The 15764-nt window shown below is 41.2% G+C and overlaps 1 protein-coding gene across 3 annotated transcripts; it reads right to left on the reverse strand.

The window, feature by feature from the left end:
* Positions 1-394: 394 nt before the first annotated feature.
* On the reverse strand, positions 395-13336 carry clasrp (CLK4-associating serine/arginine rich protein). 3 transcript variants are annotated; one of them, XM_008425781.2, is made up of 21 exons: positions 13229-13336; positions 11628-11767; positions 11281-11378; positions 10850-10951; positions 10190-10269; positions 9949-10033; positions 9596-9732; positions 8727-8823; positions 8184-8262; positions 8017-8090; positions 7905-7946; positions 7610-7798; positions 6956-7276; positions 6685-6870; positions 5613-5652; positions 3069-3129; positions 2889-2947; positions 2761-2807; positions 2582-2667; positions 2409-2433; positions 395-1081 (listed from the first exon to the last, which is right to left on the reverse strand). In XM_008425781.2, exons 2-21 carry the CDS (start codon positions 11724-11726, stop codon positions 994-996), a joined length of 1995 nt encoding a protein of 664 aa, XP_008424003.1. In that variant the 5' UTR covers positions 11727-11767; positions 13229-13336; the 3' UTR covers positions 395-993. The 3 variants fall into 3 exon arrangements, with proteins under 3 accessions (XP_008424003.1, XP_017163816.1, XP_017163817.1); XM_017308327.1 differs by having other exon boundaries at positions 989-1193; positions 13229-13333; XM_017308328.1 differs by lacking the exons at positions 395-1081; positions 2409-2433; positions 2582-2667 and having other exon boundaries at positions 5609-5652; positions 13229-13333.
* Between the last annotated feature and the right edge of the window lie 2428 nt (positions 13337-15764).

A 15764-nucleotide genomic window follows, 5' to 3' on the forward strand; every position in this document is an offset into this window, starting at 1 on the left:
TGTTTTTGTGAGCTGTATGCCAAAATCATCAGTATTAAAACAATAAAAGACCTGAAATATTTCAGTTGGTGTGCAATGAATCTAAAATATATGACAGTTTAGTTTTTATCATTACATTATGGAAAATAATTAACTTTATCACAACATGCTAATTTTTTGAGAAGGACCTGTATATACCCATGTCATTTCCTTGTTAGATCAGTTATGTTTGTTTGTGCAGCCAGTTTGTTTACATTTTTGTTTCTTTGACCTCTTTTATGAGCTCAGTTAATCTTTTTGTCATTTTATAATCTTTGGGTTAAAATAAAAATACCCTATTTTTCTAATTAATATCCTGTGACTCCTGTTTTTTAACTCGGTCCATCACAGTAACAAATTAAACATGAGACCTAAATACTTTTAAAGTGAATTTTATTTGTTCTTTTTCACATTCACTTTTACAGAGGAAAAAAAAAGTTGTTTGGTGGTTTTAGCCAGCTGAGAACAGAGTACAAAAAGAGCGATCAAATTTACAAAGTTAATTCTGCTTTTGCGGTGTGGCTTTCATTTGATATTTTTGGAAATCACATTTGTGAAAGTCTATTTAAAGTTTCATCTCTAGCTTCAGTCGTTTGTTTTCACAGGAACATACTGTGGCTAAAGATTCGAACACCAGAATACCTTTTAAAAACGTCAAGTATTGCTCAGTGCGTCGCACTTTGGAAAAACCACGTCTCCCAAAGAACGGACCAGGAAGACGAGAAAGCAAAAGATTTAACATGCAGATGTTCTCCGGTCTTCACAAAACGAAGCAAAACTAAACGGCGGATTAAATCGTCTCTAATTCGGTGGGATTAAAGAGTCTCAGTCGGTGTTTCATGTGTGAGCGAGACGAAGTTGCAGATTCGTTAACCAAACTTCGTATTTCCCGCGTGAGAGGTTCTACATGAGTCGTTTGTGTCAACGGAAAACTTCCTGATGTGCGGGACGGGCCTCGTCGTCCCTCTGTCCGGCTCAGTATCTGTACGACGGACTCCGAGAGCGAGAGCGGGAACGAGAGCGGGAGTGAGAGCGGGAGTGAGAGCGAGACCGGGAGTGAGACCTTCAGGGAGAAAAAAACAATTAGTGCAAAGGCCAGCAATAAAAGACATGTACATGGAAATATGTATATATTTTACAGTACTGACAAGCAGCTTCTCCCTTTACGCTCCAGGCTGAAGTGAAACAAATTTAAACACGATATCAGGCACGTTGTTTTTCTCTCTCCTCTACACAATAAAGTTTGAGCGAAGGCAAAAATGTTCCAGATGTTTTTCTTTATAAAGTTAAGACGTTATTGTCAGCAGAACTTCAAACGTTTTCCCACTTTAAAATCTAATTTACTCAAGCTACGTTATGTTGGCTGTGTAAATTAGGGCATTGTGTTTGAAATAATAGCAGTGTGTGCCTTTTACTTCTAACGCAGAACTTCTAAACCAAATTAAAAAAATAAAATGAAATCATCAAATTTGTTCCCAATATTCATCCAATTAAGGAATGTTTGGAAAATTTTCACTCTAACAATATTGTTGGAAATTGCAATGATATTTGTTGTTCCACCTTGTTCTGACTTTTCTAAACAATATCTTATCAGACATACAATACGCTTTGGATACGGTCAATCTCAGAGCGTCATACGTAAAATACTAAAACACATGGCGCAGCTCCAACTAGAATAACAGTTTTCAGTTTTGTTCCACATCTGTCTAGTTTTGGTTCCCATTTTGAACTTTATGACATCATTTTAGCCGAGCATTTTGCATATTATTTATCCTCTTTCTCGTCTCCAGTCGACACAACGCCGATCTTCTAATCAGTCTGGAACCAATAGTTACTGCATTTGATGCTTGGTCCCTAAATAAGAACCAGTTTCCTCCCATAATCAATTACCCTAGCTCGCTCCTTGGTTGCCTAGCAACAACCTGTTGAGAAACTTGCTCAGCAGCAACTTCATGTTTCACAACCGTTGCCTCAAAATTGGTTATAAATAATAATTTTTAAAAAACCAGCAAGATTCAGAGAAACTGTGCATAAAAGCATTTCAGATATTTGAAACAACAGACTAATCAATAACTAGTGATATAGCACTTATATGGTGATATGTTACCAGTATGAAGAAAAGAAGGGTCAAGAAAAACAAAATCTCCAATTAAAGTGCATCGTTGTAATGTCCACGACGATAAGCTTTACAAGACTGTGTTTGTTTTCTTTCGAGAGTTTTGATGTTTTTCTCCTGAGTCATCCGAACAGCCGTGTTAAATAATAACCCTGCGGGCTTTGTGATCGTCCGTTGGGAATGTTTCTGCATTGACACGGCCGAAAAAAAAAAAAAAAAAAAAGTGTTTAATTCGACTTCACTGGAACTGTGAAGATTCCAGCGCCTTACATACCTTTTGTGTGAGCTGTGTTCTCGGCCTGAGGGACAGAGGAAACAAAGCCGCAATGAAAACAAATGCGTGCCGCAGCATCTTAGAGCCAATAAAACTGACAGCGGCTAATCAGAGGCAGATGAAATATCTGTGCCGAGCGGGCCGGGGCAGAGACGGCGAACCGCCTGTCTCACCGTGTTTGGAGGGAGAAGGCGAATGGCTCTGTCGTCCGTACTGTCGCTCCCATTCGTCCCTCTCTTTCTCACGTCGCTCACGCTCCCTGAACACACAGCCTCTGGGTCAGACGGTTGCAACACACAGACACCAATCAGTCCACCTTGACACACACACACACGCACACATGCAGCCTTACTTCATACGGATCTTGCGTGCCATGGCTCGCAGCTCGCCTTCTCGCTCCTGAAAGTAAACAAAGGGCGATGATGGAGAAATGAAGGATAAGGAAGCCTCTTTTTCCGCGTTAATCTTACACACACCGACCTGCCGCTTGTGCTCCTGCTGCTGGATCTTCACTTGAGCAGCTTTCTTATCCGCCTTGGCTGCAGATAAGGGAGAAAAAAAAAGAAAAAACGCAAAGGTGAATTTAGAGGGGAAAAACTGTTTAAATTTAAGAGATTTGAATGATTTTGACCTGAAAAATAAAAATAAAGTGGCACTCACACTGCTTGTTGAGCGCCTTCTGCATCCGTAGCTTCAGACGCTCCTGGGGCGTCAGCTTGGGCTGAAAGGGACACAAATGTTTCAGCACAAGATTTCACAGCATTGAAACAAAAAGTGTCCGGAGCGTGCACGTGTGTGCTGGAATTAGAGGTGCACCGAGGATCAGCTGCTATTAGCTCCGTCGGCCCTGGAAGACGACCGGAGGGTTGAATAGTCAAAACTTCTGCTTTATTTATTTATTTTTTTAAAACCACACGGCGCATTAAAGTTCTAGCAGATCGCAGTGAACAAACTGCTCTTTGGTGTGGACGCCGATACTGAGCGAGAATCAGAATGGAGTGAGTGAAGATGTCAAACTTTTGTCTGATAGAGACGCACTGATACTTTTCTCACTTCCGATACCGATACAGATATCTGAGGTTTAGTATAGCCCGATACCGATACGATACAGAAAAACAGCGCTAAATTGACTTAACTTGTTTCCTTTTTTACACACAGACATAAATGCAGTGGATTACAACTTAAATACACCAATAGCTTCACAAGTTTGGCCAAACGTGTAAAAACAACATAATCTTAATTGCAAATTAAAGCTGTAACAGCCAATTTAAAACAAATAAACTAACAGAAACTTGACTAACATAAAAATAAACCCCAACAAATATCCTTTCAAATGGAGATTGTTATATTTAGAATTATAAATTGTAAAATAAACAATACAGAATGACGTCAGAGAACAGAACTGTATAGATCTGCCCTTTTGGACTGGGTACATCATCACCGCTACCAGATCGAGAATAGTTTTCAATGCAGATTTTAACATCAGCTTGGTGCATCTCTAATGGAAAATCCCACGTGAGAAAAACCTACATAGAATATATGAGGTTAAGAAGTTCTGCACAACGAAATTTAAGACCTGTAATTAACGTATGGAAGACCAACTTACACTTTCTTTCATGAATTTAAGGCATTTTAAGGATGTGTTCTTTGCATCAAAATCCAAACTTGGAACTTGAGCTCACCTCCAGCAGGTTCTCTTGTTGCATATCCGAACTCAGCGCTCCAAAAGCAATGAGAGGCTATTATCAGGGAAATTTGTGTTTTCTCTGTTAGATGCTGGTATGGCCAGATTAACATTTGAACTCTGATAATTTTGTCTGTTTTTTGTTACTTTTTACAGCGACAGCTATCAGGCATTTTGCTCCTCGTTAAAACAATTAATGAAGGACGATGGTAGGAGGGCAAAAGGTAAACATTTTAAAAGCTGTTGTGTAACTTTTCTACTCCAGTTCCAGTAAAATCCAAATCGACACAGGTAACAATTTACAAAAACCAGAGATCAGAAACGGGATGCAAAGTTCTTGTCGGTGCATCTCTAGCTGAAATGCAAACTTTATACCATCGTCTTTAAGAGAAGCGACGGAGATTAAAGGACAAATGATAAAATAATCGGAGAGCGTTTTGACAAGTGAACACACACTCCAAACGAGGTTGTGTGTGTGTGTGTGTTGACAGAGAAACTGCTGCTGCAGCAGGTGTGGAACAGATCAGCAGAAGCTAGGACCCACTCAGACGAACCAGGACACAATGTTCAGTATTTACACACACAATACTGTCAGAGAGATAAAAGGACGAGAAGACGAGTGAAGAAGGAGAAAGGGTCAGACAGGGAAACATGAGCAAGTTCAGGTCCAGCGAGTTTAGAAAGGCTCATAAAGAGCCGGTGGCATTTTTCTTTTTCTCTTTTTTTTTTTTTTGTCCCGACACACCCATCAGTGGGCTGTTCAGACCTGGCCAGGCAAGAAAAACTGCAGGTCACAACACCGCAGGCACGCTCGGCACAGGGAAACATCATAGTCTGTTTTACAAACTGTTCCTTCTTTACGTGGAAGCTGGTTAGAGAACAGACATTGGGTCAGCAAAAGGTTAAGACATCTGGAGCTGCACAACTCGCGTACTGCGGCGCACGAGCCTACGGACAGATGAGTCGCAGTACGTGTCCACCTTGAAACTTCCACAAGAATGCTTTGATAAATGTAATTCAAAATGACTTTGCAAGTCAAATCAGTTGTGCTGCTTGTATAAAAAAAAAACCCAATACAGGCACATTCATTCAATAGTCACAAGATTCAACAAAGCCTTTCATCCAATGGGAAACGAGTCTGTCTTTCTCGCGGGCATTAATGCGTGGCGCCCTGCGGACTGGTTCGTACTGCAAACATATAGGGGACGGTTCGCTCTGTCACGCATACGTGTTTGTACAGCACACACAGGTTCTCTGCACAGGAGAGGCGTCAAGACACGCGGGCTTCAGAGAGGAGACGAGGCAGGACTCAGCCTTTCTCCTGGGGCTTTTAGCTGGAGGAGCTCGTGTCCACTTTAAGGGTGCAAGTACGGGAAAAATAAAAAACAACATAAAAAGAGCGATTTAAGTGCAACAATAGCTTGTATATTCCAGTGTGATGGACAACCATGTCAGCCTGTCAGGGATGGGGGAGGCGTAGGCTTTAGCAAGAAACCAGACTAGATCAAATTCTTACTGACTTTGGCAGCTCCCGTCTCTTTACCACCCGGAGTGTCAGGCCTGAGGGAGAGGGAGAGAGAGAGAGAGAGAGAGAGAGAGAGAGAGAGAGGGAAAAGTGTTTGGAGCATTTAAAATGTGCTTTCCAGGATAGCTAGCTGCTTTTGATTAGAAACCAGCTAAATGAAAGGCTTCGTCATAAAACAGTTTATTTCTCAGTGTATGTCATCACAGATTAATAGTTAACAAAAAATTAACGGTGTAACGATTAATCGGGATTAATTGTGATTCATCGATTATTGAAATAAATGTCAACTAATTTAGTATTTGATTAACTGTTAATTTGAGTATACAGACTCTAATACGTGCCATTTTCTGAAAAGTAAAACGCTCTCAAAGCAGCAGTGAAGCCAAAACTGTATAAATTTTGCATTTTAGATTAAAAACCTTCTATGCCTGTAAATATGTATTACCCAGAAATCCTCACTTGGCTTCACCTGACTCAAATTCTGTGAAATTCTCCTACTAAACACCTTTTGCTGAGCAGTTTCAAACTGGAGAGCTAAAATGATGTAGAGTAGGTCACAGCAAACTCATGAGTTACAATGGTCCAGTCAAAGCCCAGATATAAAGCCATCTGAGGATCGGGAACAAAGCGTGAGAGTAGATGTTCATAGATCCTTCCAAGGATTAGGATTCAGTTAATTTACAAAGAGAAAAGGAAAAAATGTCAGACTGTCAACCTGTAAAGGTGGGAGACATACCCCTAGAGGCCTGCAGCTGTAATTACAGCACAGTAAGGTTCCACCAATTATTGACTCAGGGTGACTGAAAATAAATGCAGGGCAAATTTTAGGTTTTAATTTGCGTAAAATACTGGAAACCTTTTAAAACCTCCTTTCAATATGACATTAAGACACTGCTTTGTAACCCGTACCCATAAAATCCCAATAAAGCCAGTCCAAAGCTGGTTTGTGGTTGCAACATAAACATGCAATATGTTAATGCTTGTTATACCTATGTAAATGTATAAATACTTGTGCTAGCTGCTGTGCTTCCTCAGGTGTGTGTGATCAGACTGTGAGCCCTTCTTACTTTCTCAGTTTGTCAGAGATGGTGTTGGCAGCAGGCTGGGCCCCCCGGTGGGTGGGGGAGGGACTGTGGGGCGGGCGGCTTGGAGAAGGGGACGCACTGTGGCTGTCGCTGTCTCTCCTCCGGTGTCCTCGACCGCTCCAGGCTCCCTGCCTCAAGCCGCTGCCCTGCCGTGAACCCGAACGAGACCTGCAGACCAAACGCACGACCGGGACGTTAGAGGACGACGCATCTGTCACGAGCTAACCGCCACGTTTTCCGGGATCATCCAAACCTCGTTCTTCTACGCGCGGAATAGCGTCTCCTGTCCCGTTCCCGGTCTCTGTCCCTGTCTCTATCTCTGCCTCTGTCCCTGTCGTTGGACCTCGATCTCGTCCGCTCCCGCCTCCTCCAGGAGCCCCCGTTCCCTCCTGACCTCCCACGGGAGCGGGACCTGGAGCGCCGCTTCGACCGCGAGTGGCTCCGCGATCGGCGGCCGTCTCTCCGCCCGTGTCCCCGCCGGCCTCTGCGTGAACGGGAGGACGAGCGAGAGGACGACCGGGACGAGGTGCGAGACGAGGACGAAGAGGAGCTGCTCGAGGACGACCTCCGTCTCCTGAACAAATGCAGAAACAAAGTTTGAGTAATAACACCGGCTGCATACCCAGCCTCTCGATAATCACATCAAATCAAACCGCCGGACATAAAAATCGCTCTTTTCTACCTACTTAAGATAAACTGGGACATGCATGAACCTCGCTGAAGAGCCTTGGCGCTTAACTGACTGAATTAATCAAGGTTTTCTCCCTGATGGTGTGTCTGAGACCTGATTCACCTCACCGATCACAAAAATCCACCATCACACTCTTTGCATCAACGGCTGCAGTAAATAAGGACTGTGTGAGAGGAAATAACCAAAGAAATGCCAAGAAGAGGGAAAATTACCGACCGGGAGCCCCTGCTATGACCTGCAGAGTGCTGCAAGCTGGAGGGGGCGTGGCCAGAGTGAGGGGCAGCGGTTTGTGTCGTGGCCGCGGCTTCGTCGTCGCTGCCGCCAAAGCTGGTGATGAACGTGATCTTCTCCGGGCCGGGAGTACGCGAACGGGACCGGGACTCTGAGCTGGACTCCGACTCAGGCCTGAAGGAGATGGGAAAAAAAGTTTTCAAAAAATGAAAAATGAGAGGTTGTATTCTCACACACCACTAATCAGGATTAAAAAATCAGAATCTGTGGAACGTCTCACCGTTTGTAAGGGTCGTACGTCGGGCTGTCTCTTCTGGCGTAGCTGAAAAGCAACGCAAACAGTGACATGTTTGCAAAGCCTCGTTTTAAACTTCTTAAAGTTAAACACTCACCTTGGTGGACTGATCTGTCTTCCTTTTAGCCTCTTTTCTCTGAACTCCCTCCTCTGTCTTCGAGAGCGGCGGCCCTGAAGCAAGACGAGCGCATGTAAACAGCTAGAAAGTTGCACTAAACGCACAAAAAAAAAAAAAAAAAAGTCTTCCAAGTGATTTAGCCTCACAGAGTACATGGCCTTCTCTGCCTCCAGAGCTTTGGCGTGTTTAATGGCTTCCACTTCCTCCTTGTCTTTCTTCAACATCCTGACAAAAGATGAGGTTGTGAAAGCATTAGAAATACAAACGCACTCTCACCGACGTTATAAACGTTCTGCTAAAGCCCACTGTTGAGATGTTCCACTTATGTTTCTACACCACAGAAAAGAAAAGAGAGATGTATGTGCGGTGCTGAATAACTTTTATCGGGCTCCAATGATTTTATTATTCTTATTCAGGAAATATTCTCCAAAAAGTGCAAATTCCCAAAATATTCACTGTAAATGAAGTAGAAAAATAGAGGCAGAGGCAAGAACAATAACGCGTAAATCTGCATACTTTACTATTTTTTATAGCAACTCTAAATGTATCTTTAAGTCATTTCATTTTCTCCCGTCATGTTTTCTCCTTTGTCCATTTATTTAAAGATTTTCATTTTCATTTTTCTTGTTTCGTTTTTCCTTATGACTTCTAGGAGTTAAAGTGACAAATGGGAAAGAAATAAAATGTACCTGACAAAGTCGCCTTCTCCCATCCCATAGGGAGTAGCCATTTTGTTTAGATCCAACAGCTGCTCCGGGTTCAGCTCATCAACATCAACTTCCACATCTGCAAATACGCAACACAACCGGTCAGACTTATAAAAACCAATCCCAAACCTCAGGCATCAAACTAAAGGTTTTGAGTGTGTGTGTGGGGGGGGGGAATTATTTACTGATTGTAAGAAGGATGGAGGAAGAAAGAAAAGTGTTTCACTATCTATAAGCGTTACAGTGTGCATCAACAGCTTGTGAAAAACTTTAAAAATCGCTGCACAAAATGCGAGTTGAAATTTTTTATCAAAGCAATAAATTCTCCAGCCAAAAATTAATTACCTTGCTTTGACTATAGCTACAAAGTTGGAAAATAAAACTTTTTTTGTTACTCTTTAAAGACTAATTCAAAATATTCTAAGTAATTAACTTTCTTGCTTACAGAAAGAACTAAGATTTTCATATTAAATGTTTTTATTTAATAAAAAGGGAAAAAAAACTCTGCAAACAGTTGTGTGACTATGTTACTTCTTGAAGAGGCAAGTTCTGATTTCATATTTGTCTATGAATGCAATATTAAGTCACTCATTAGAAATAGCTAATGTTTTAAATTGTCTTTGAATTCCCTAAAAAAAAAAAAGGATATTTTTCAATTTACTTTACACAAATGAAACAAAAACAGATAAAAGCTGAAGACATTGAGTGTCTCACACTTACAGCCCTTCGTAAAATCAACCACAGATTAAAAGAGTTAGCATCATAGCTACAGACGCCATCTTTGACGCTCTACTTCCATTTTAGCTCGGACTTTTTAAACCTTCCTGGCGTTCTCCCTCAGATTCCCTCACCGATATCAGGAATGCCTTCGTCCTCCTCGGATTCACTGTTCTCTGAATTGTCGTCTTCTTTGTCCGACTGGGAGTGAGGCTCCGCCACGGTGCTGTCTTCGTACGTGTAACCAATGGCAACCTTTTTCTCGGCAAGTCTGCATGAGGTGAGGAAGGATTAATGAATTTATAAACCACTTAAATTCCGCAAGAAGCAAAGATATGATCATTGTGGACCAACGAGCAACTTAAAAGTGTACAAATTAAATTTTATTACCAGACAAAAGGTATAACATATAAACAAATAAACCCCCGCCCCCTACAACATATAAAACCATAGTTGAAAATACAAAAGCAGAGCAGGAAAAACATACTTCTTCTTCTCGTCCTCATTTGGTTTGGCCAGGCCACCATAGAGCTCATCCAGGTAGATCTGGTACAAACACTGCTCCTCTGAGACTGTGAGGGGACAGCAGGGAGTTCATCAACTCATCACAGCTGCAAAATATACCCACTGAGAGCTGGCCAAGCACCACCGTAAGCACACTGTGCACGCACAGAGCCGGGCACGTGTGCAATGCCTCGACTGCTGCGCTACTTTAAGTAAACACTCACTGTTGGCAAAATCATTCTGAACGAGTCCTCTGTAGCGCTCGTAATTGCACTTCCTCTCCTCCATCTCGTGATCTGGCATTCTGTGAAAGAACAAGTAGCAGAATGTTCTGCGCTTTAGAAAATATTTCCCCTTTTTTTTTTTTTATTATCTGGCTTCAAACATTTGAGCAAAAAAAAGATGAACTCATTAACAACTCCTCTAACATTTGATATTTAACATTTAAATACCAGAGACTATAATAAATGCTCTGATGTTGTATTAGAACCGATGCATACTTTAAGCAAGCGTAAGGTAGTAAAATTATTTCGACTGAATGTGTGGGATCCTTCACTTTTCCCAAATCAAAAACAATCAATATCAAATTATATCTTTCTCTAGACTGTAGGAACAGCTTTGTAATAACTAAGAATTTCTTTACGCAAAAACAACAAAAAAAAAGACAAACTAATCAACAGAAGAAATAAAAAACACATTTGTCTGTAAAGAAGCCAAATTATACCTGGCACGTTGCCTCATAGCACACACATAATGTTTAGGTAATGCCGTGTATAAAAACTAATAAGCTACGCGATAATAACCTCCTAAAGTCCAGAAACAACAATAAAACACTAAAACTAGGCCCCTTCTTTAAATGTAACCAAAGTATTTTAAAGACTTACGATGTGCTGAGCAGAGGAGGGGTATAAGTTGGGATGTAGTCCAGATGGGCCCTCACATCAAATCTGTCAATCATGTTGTTGGCGTCTCCCTGCCATGGCATCCTTGGAGAGAAAAAAATTTTATGATATATTTTACGAACACTGCAGGAATTCTGATTTTATTACTTATATTTTAAAAACAGACAAACTGAGGACATGTCTATTAATTTAAGCTGTCTTTAGGATATTATATTAGCAATTAGCAACACTGGGCTAAGTGTTATTTGAAATCGCTTTGGGTTTTTTTTTTTAAGTACACCAGAGACAGTGAGACGGGTTAAACTAGGTTTACAGTTGAACTGGGCTGAAGCTGAAAGTTGTCTGGTTCCAGTCCACCAGCTAATTTCAGAGTTACTCTCAGGTTTCTTTTGTGCAGAGTATTTTTTCCTCACATGTTGGCAGGGCTCTCTGCAGCCAGCGCCACAGCCGGGTCCAGGTGGATCTTGTAGGACCGGCCGTGAACCTGCAGAAACTGGGCCGGATCTTTTTTCTGTCGAGACAAAAACGAGAAGCAGGTGAACACCGCGACGGAATACCCTACTCAAACTTTGAAACAGCACAAAGGAGGCAACAACGTGTTGCCTCATATTCGTTTTAATTCAGTGTTCATGATGTCATTGCTGGGCACTGCTTGCCCTTTGAGCACTGAGACACAGCTACAATGTAGCGATTATGCTGCAGAGGAAGGCTTTAAATGTCACCGCCACACTCGGTTCAGCAGAGCAACAAAGTTCCTCACTATCTTCTCGTAGTACTCTCGGCGGCGCTCGCCACGGCGTTTGTAGTCGACCATCATGCCACGGAGCTTGCGCTCGTGTTTGCGGGCCTCCTGCCACATGACGGCGCCGCTGGGGGTGGGGGCGCGGCGGGGCAGGGCTGCTGCAAGTGGAGGAACGAGGAAGAGACGAGACGAACACAGAACAAAGAGAAAAAATAGGACTTGAGTTGAGAAATTTTACTCTGCGTTTGTTTTAAGTTGTTAATCCAGGCTCATCATGATAAGGTCATTTTTGCCAGACTGTTGCACTGTAGCGTAAAACTAAAATAATTCACATCAATGCATTTTTTTTTGGCACACACACATTCCAGTGTAGGTGAATTAGAAATTGTTACTTCTAAAATATTTGACAAACATTTATTTACAAGAGAGGGTTTTAAATTTGCAAATTGTTTGATGGGCCTTTATTAAAATTTCAGTAATGATCTGTTTAAAAGTGCACAATCTTCACCAATATGACCCATCAACCACAGCATGTAAGAAGCAAATATAACAATAAACTCACTATAACAGGAGACAAGGGTTTATTCAATAACCTATATCCAATAAATGAATTCAAACAAGGATCAATAACTGAATGAGCTGTTTGGAATCAGCATTTCATGACCCAATAGAGAACAGAGCATAGTTAAAGCTAGCAACCATGGATGTTTTTGTATTCACTTAATGAATGTAGCACCACTTAAACGGCTAGATATTCATAAATTTACATAATATGGCTAAATATCCAAGTCTAGTTCATTTTGAAAGTTTGAGATGCGACATGATGTGCACTGTTGTCGTTTTCAGTGAGATTATTCTCTACACAACGGCGGTACGAGAGAACATCAGTTTCTACTTCTGCCCTATTTTCAGTTGGATTTAGCTCTGGACTTTGACTGGACCACTCAAACACATTGGCAGTTATATATCTGCCAATGTATCTGCTATAAGACAATCACTCTTATACCAGGGTGACTGTCCTGCTATAAGGTGAACCCCAACACCAACCTCACCAGTCGCAAATCTTTCCACCTCTAAATGAGCCTTGAGAACTGAACTGTGTCCAGCTTTCCTGTTCCTGCTCAAAAGAAAGGATTCCCACAGAATGATGCTGCCACCACAGTGTTTCGGGGCTACTTGTCATACACAACACGTGTTATACACAACACGTAACGATTTGCATTCGGCCCAAACAGTTTAATTAATCTGCTTCCATATGTTCCCGTCACTTTAACACGGTTAACCGCAGCTCAACGGTCAGATATTCTTAAGCTAACCTAGCCTAGCTAGCTAACCCCCAAACGTTGCGGTTCATTTCGATCATGAATCTTAATGTTACATATTTCTGACATGCAGTGGTGCAGAATACCGTTACTTAATGTAAGTTAGATTCGTGCTGCAACACATGGGCCTGTCAGACTGGGCGTCTGACTGAGGCCTGCTCGCTATTAGCATCAGAGCTACATTAGCTCTGTAGAAACGGTAGAGACAGAGCCTGAGTCTCAGCTTCACGACACAGAAAACACACCACATAAAGTCTACGCAGCTAAGTAAACACGGTTTGCATTCACGGTAGGTACCTGTTTAAATGTACACCAATAAGAATCGGGGTTAAAATCTCTCAAGCTGAATGTCACCACCACACGCCTCCTTCGCCTTCTCCCTCTTCATCAAACTCAGTCTGTAGGGGGCGCTGCACCTCTAATATTCACTATTAAAAGTATTAGAAGAAACCCATGGAGTGTCGAATTTTTTAGGCCACTTTCTCAAAGATTACACACATTTTACTCTTAACTTACTTGAAAAAAAACTTTATTTTTGAAAGTCGTAAAAGTCACTCAATACCATCGTTAGCCCAGCTTAATCTGAATTTAATTCAGCCTGCTCATGCTTTTACTAATTTATAATCCTGCCCAATAAACAGTCACTATATTTATGCATTTATCTAGAATAAATATTTAATCTTATTATTCTTCGTGACCATTGAGATTATTGTACAATGTAAGTGGTCTCTGTCCATTTATTACAAATAGAAATTATTTTATCCTATTAGTAGTTGATGGTTTCTCTCAGAACTGCAAGAGCACCTTCTGTGTTGTATCCATGCATCAATACTGTTATTTAATGTTCTCGTTGAATTCAAAAGGCCGACATATACAGTTCCCGTGATTTAAAAAAAAAAAAGCATGAATGAGCGGTTTTCAAAAGTGCGTACTTGTGGCCACAAGATGTCTCTGTAAGACAAGATTTATAAAATCTCAAGTCTGCGTCTGCCTGAAAATATTAAAGCTGACGGGTAAAACATTCAGTAATGTTTTATTTGCGTCAAAGCTAGACTAACTAAATTATCCACGCTTTTTTTCTCTTTTATCATAACTGAACTTTTTGCTTTGTTTAAACGTGGCTTGCTTAGAGAAGCAGTGGATTAAGCTTTATTTGCTATAAGCATAGATAGGCTTAAAGGAAACTCCTAAACAAACCAGTTGGCTTTAAGGAGGGACATATGAATTATTAGGAGACAATAAGTAAAGCCTTGTGACTGGCAATAACAAACAGAAATGTATAAGCATTAGCTGCATCCCTAGAAGTGTGAGGGACAATGTAGGCAGACAGTTGATGACACAAGGCATTATAGCAGCTCTTTAGATTCAGAGTCACTACCCATGGTAAACTTTCTAATCTGCAGACTGGGCCTCGACATCCTGTGCTGCGCAGCAGGTGAAGAGAAAATCTGGTACATATCATATCTTTACATGCTCGTGTGTGTGTAAACTCTTGTTTCCTACATTTCCTGCAGCCCGGCACGGAGACAGGAAGCCTGTTTTCATTTCCAGCCCGCCGCTGTTTGCTCAGGATGGAGGTCACGTTTGTGACATTCATTTTGCCGTCGACAGTCGCTTTGCTCTGCCTCGACTAGCAAGACCTTTCCTTTCACACGCAGTCGTTTTGTACTTCGCAGTTAATCATTTCAGCAATATTTGATGGGGCAATCAGATGAAACACTGGTGTACACGTACTTTGGTGCTGCTAGTAAAGATGGGTGGAACCTTTGATATAAATCCCTGATTACAGCAGCGCATTGTCAGACTGAAAGTTTTGGAAACATGCAGTACTTTCATTCATGAGGGGGGAAAGAAAATCAGTTAAAATTGTTTTGTTTTTTTTCAATAAAATGCCCACAGTTAGTGCCATGTATGACCCACATTTTTGCCAACAAGACAGCTTCCAGTCTTCTCTTGTAACATTTTTAAAGCTTAGAGAAAGAGAGATCATTGACCAGCAGCCGTCTTTGCTAAAAACTATTATTCTTTAACATCAGATTATGCTGCTGCAACAAAAAGTTGGATTTATTTGAAAGCTCTCTACACATCAGCAACAGGGTAGAGCACTGATAAATGCACTGTACATGCTGTGTATTGCATACATCTAATAAACGTGGAGTCGTTTCACATTCAAAGCATGTCTGAATGGAAGGAAGGTGGGACAGAGAAAACGGACAGGTGAAGGAGGTTATTAAAAGTGGATGAGCAGAAGTACCAGGGGTAAATCATCAAAAAAAATGCTGCGGAGTGGAAGGAAAGGGAAAGACCTCAGTAGAAGTACTGATATGCAGATGGTTGAGGAGGGTGAATATAAAGAGATGACCTACTGTGGCGACCGCTGAAAGATGCTGTTGAAAAAAAAAAAAGAAAGAAGATACCCGAAGCCAGTGATAACTTTATATGACTCTGCTGTCATGATTTATTCCTTCCCTGGACTTGGTAATATCACTAGCTGCACTTTATTCTCTTTTCAAATGTCAGCGATACACAGGTCATAAGAGTGAAAACTCCCAGTTCTCAGTAAGATGTAAAACAAAAGTTGGTAAATGCACTTTTATTACAATCCACGTGCGCTCATCATCCCGAATGGAAAGTGAAAAGGGACAAACGGAGCAAAGTAATACAGTGATACTTCCATACTGAACCACAGTACAAAAACAGCGTCAATATGTACAATATATTTATGTACAAAAAAAGCTTCTTCTTTTTTTTTTACATCCCAATATGAATAAGAAAACATACATCTTTTACAGAGACAAAACAGGCAACAGTGTGTGGTTTAAAAAAAAAAAAA

Source organism: Poecilia reticulata, linkage group LG13 (genome assembly GCF_000633615.1).
Source record: "Poecilia reticulata strain Guanapo linkage group LG13, Guppy_female_1.0+MT, whole genome shotgun sequence".
Taxonomy (NCBI): domain Eukaryota; kingdom Metazoa; phylum Chordata; class Actinopteri; order Cyprinodontiformes; family Poeciliidae; genus Poecilia; species Poecilia reticulata.

Bases quoted from the DNA above. Each gene is read 5' to 3' on its own strand.
- clasrp (XM_008425781.2), bottom strand. From the start codon at position 11,726: ATGTGGCAGGAGGCCCGCAAACACGAGCGCAAGCTCCGTGGCATGATG. The intron at 8,824-9,595 runs GTGAGGGAATCT...GCGTATTTGCAG, and splicing joins CGAAGGCATTCCTGATATCG to ATGTGGAAGTTGATGTTGAT. The intron at 7,947-8,016 runs GTGAGTGTTTAA...GTTGCTTTTCAG, and splicing joins AGACAGATCAGTCCACCAAG to CTACGCCAGAAGAGACAGCC.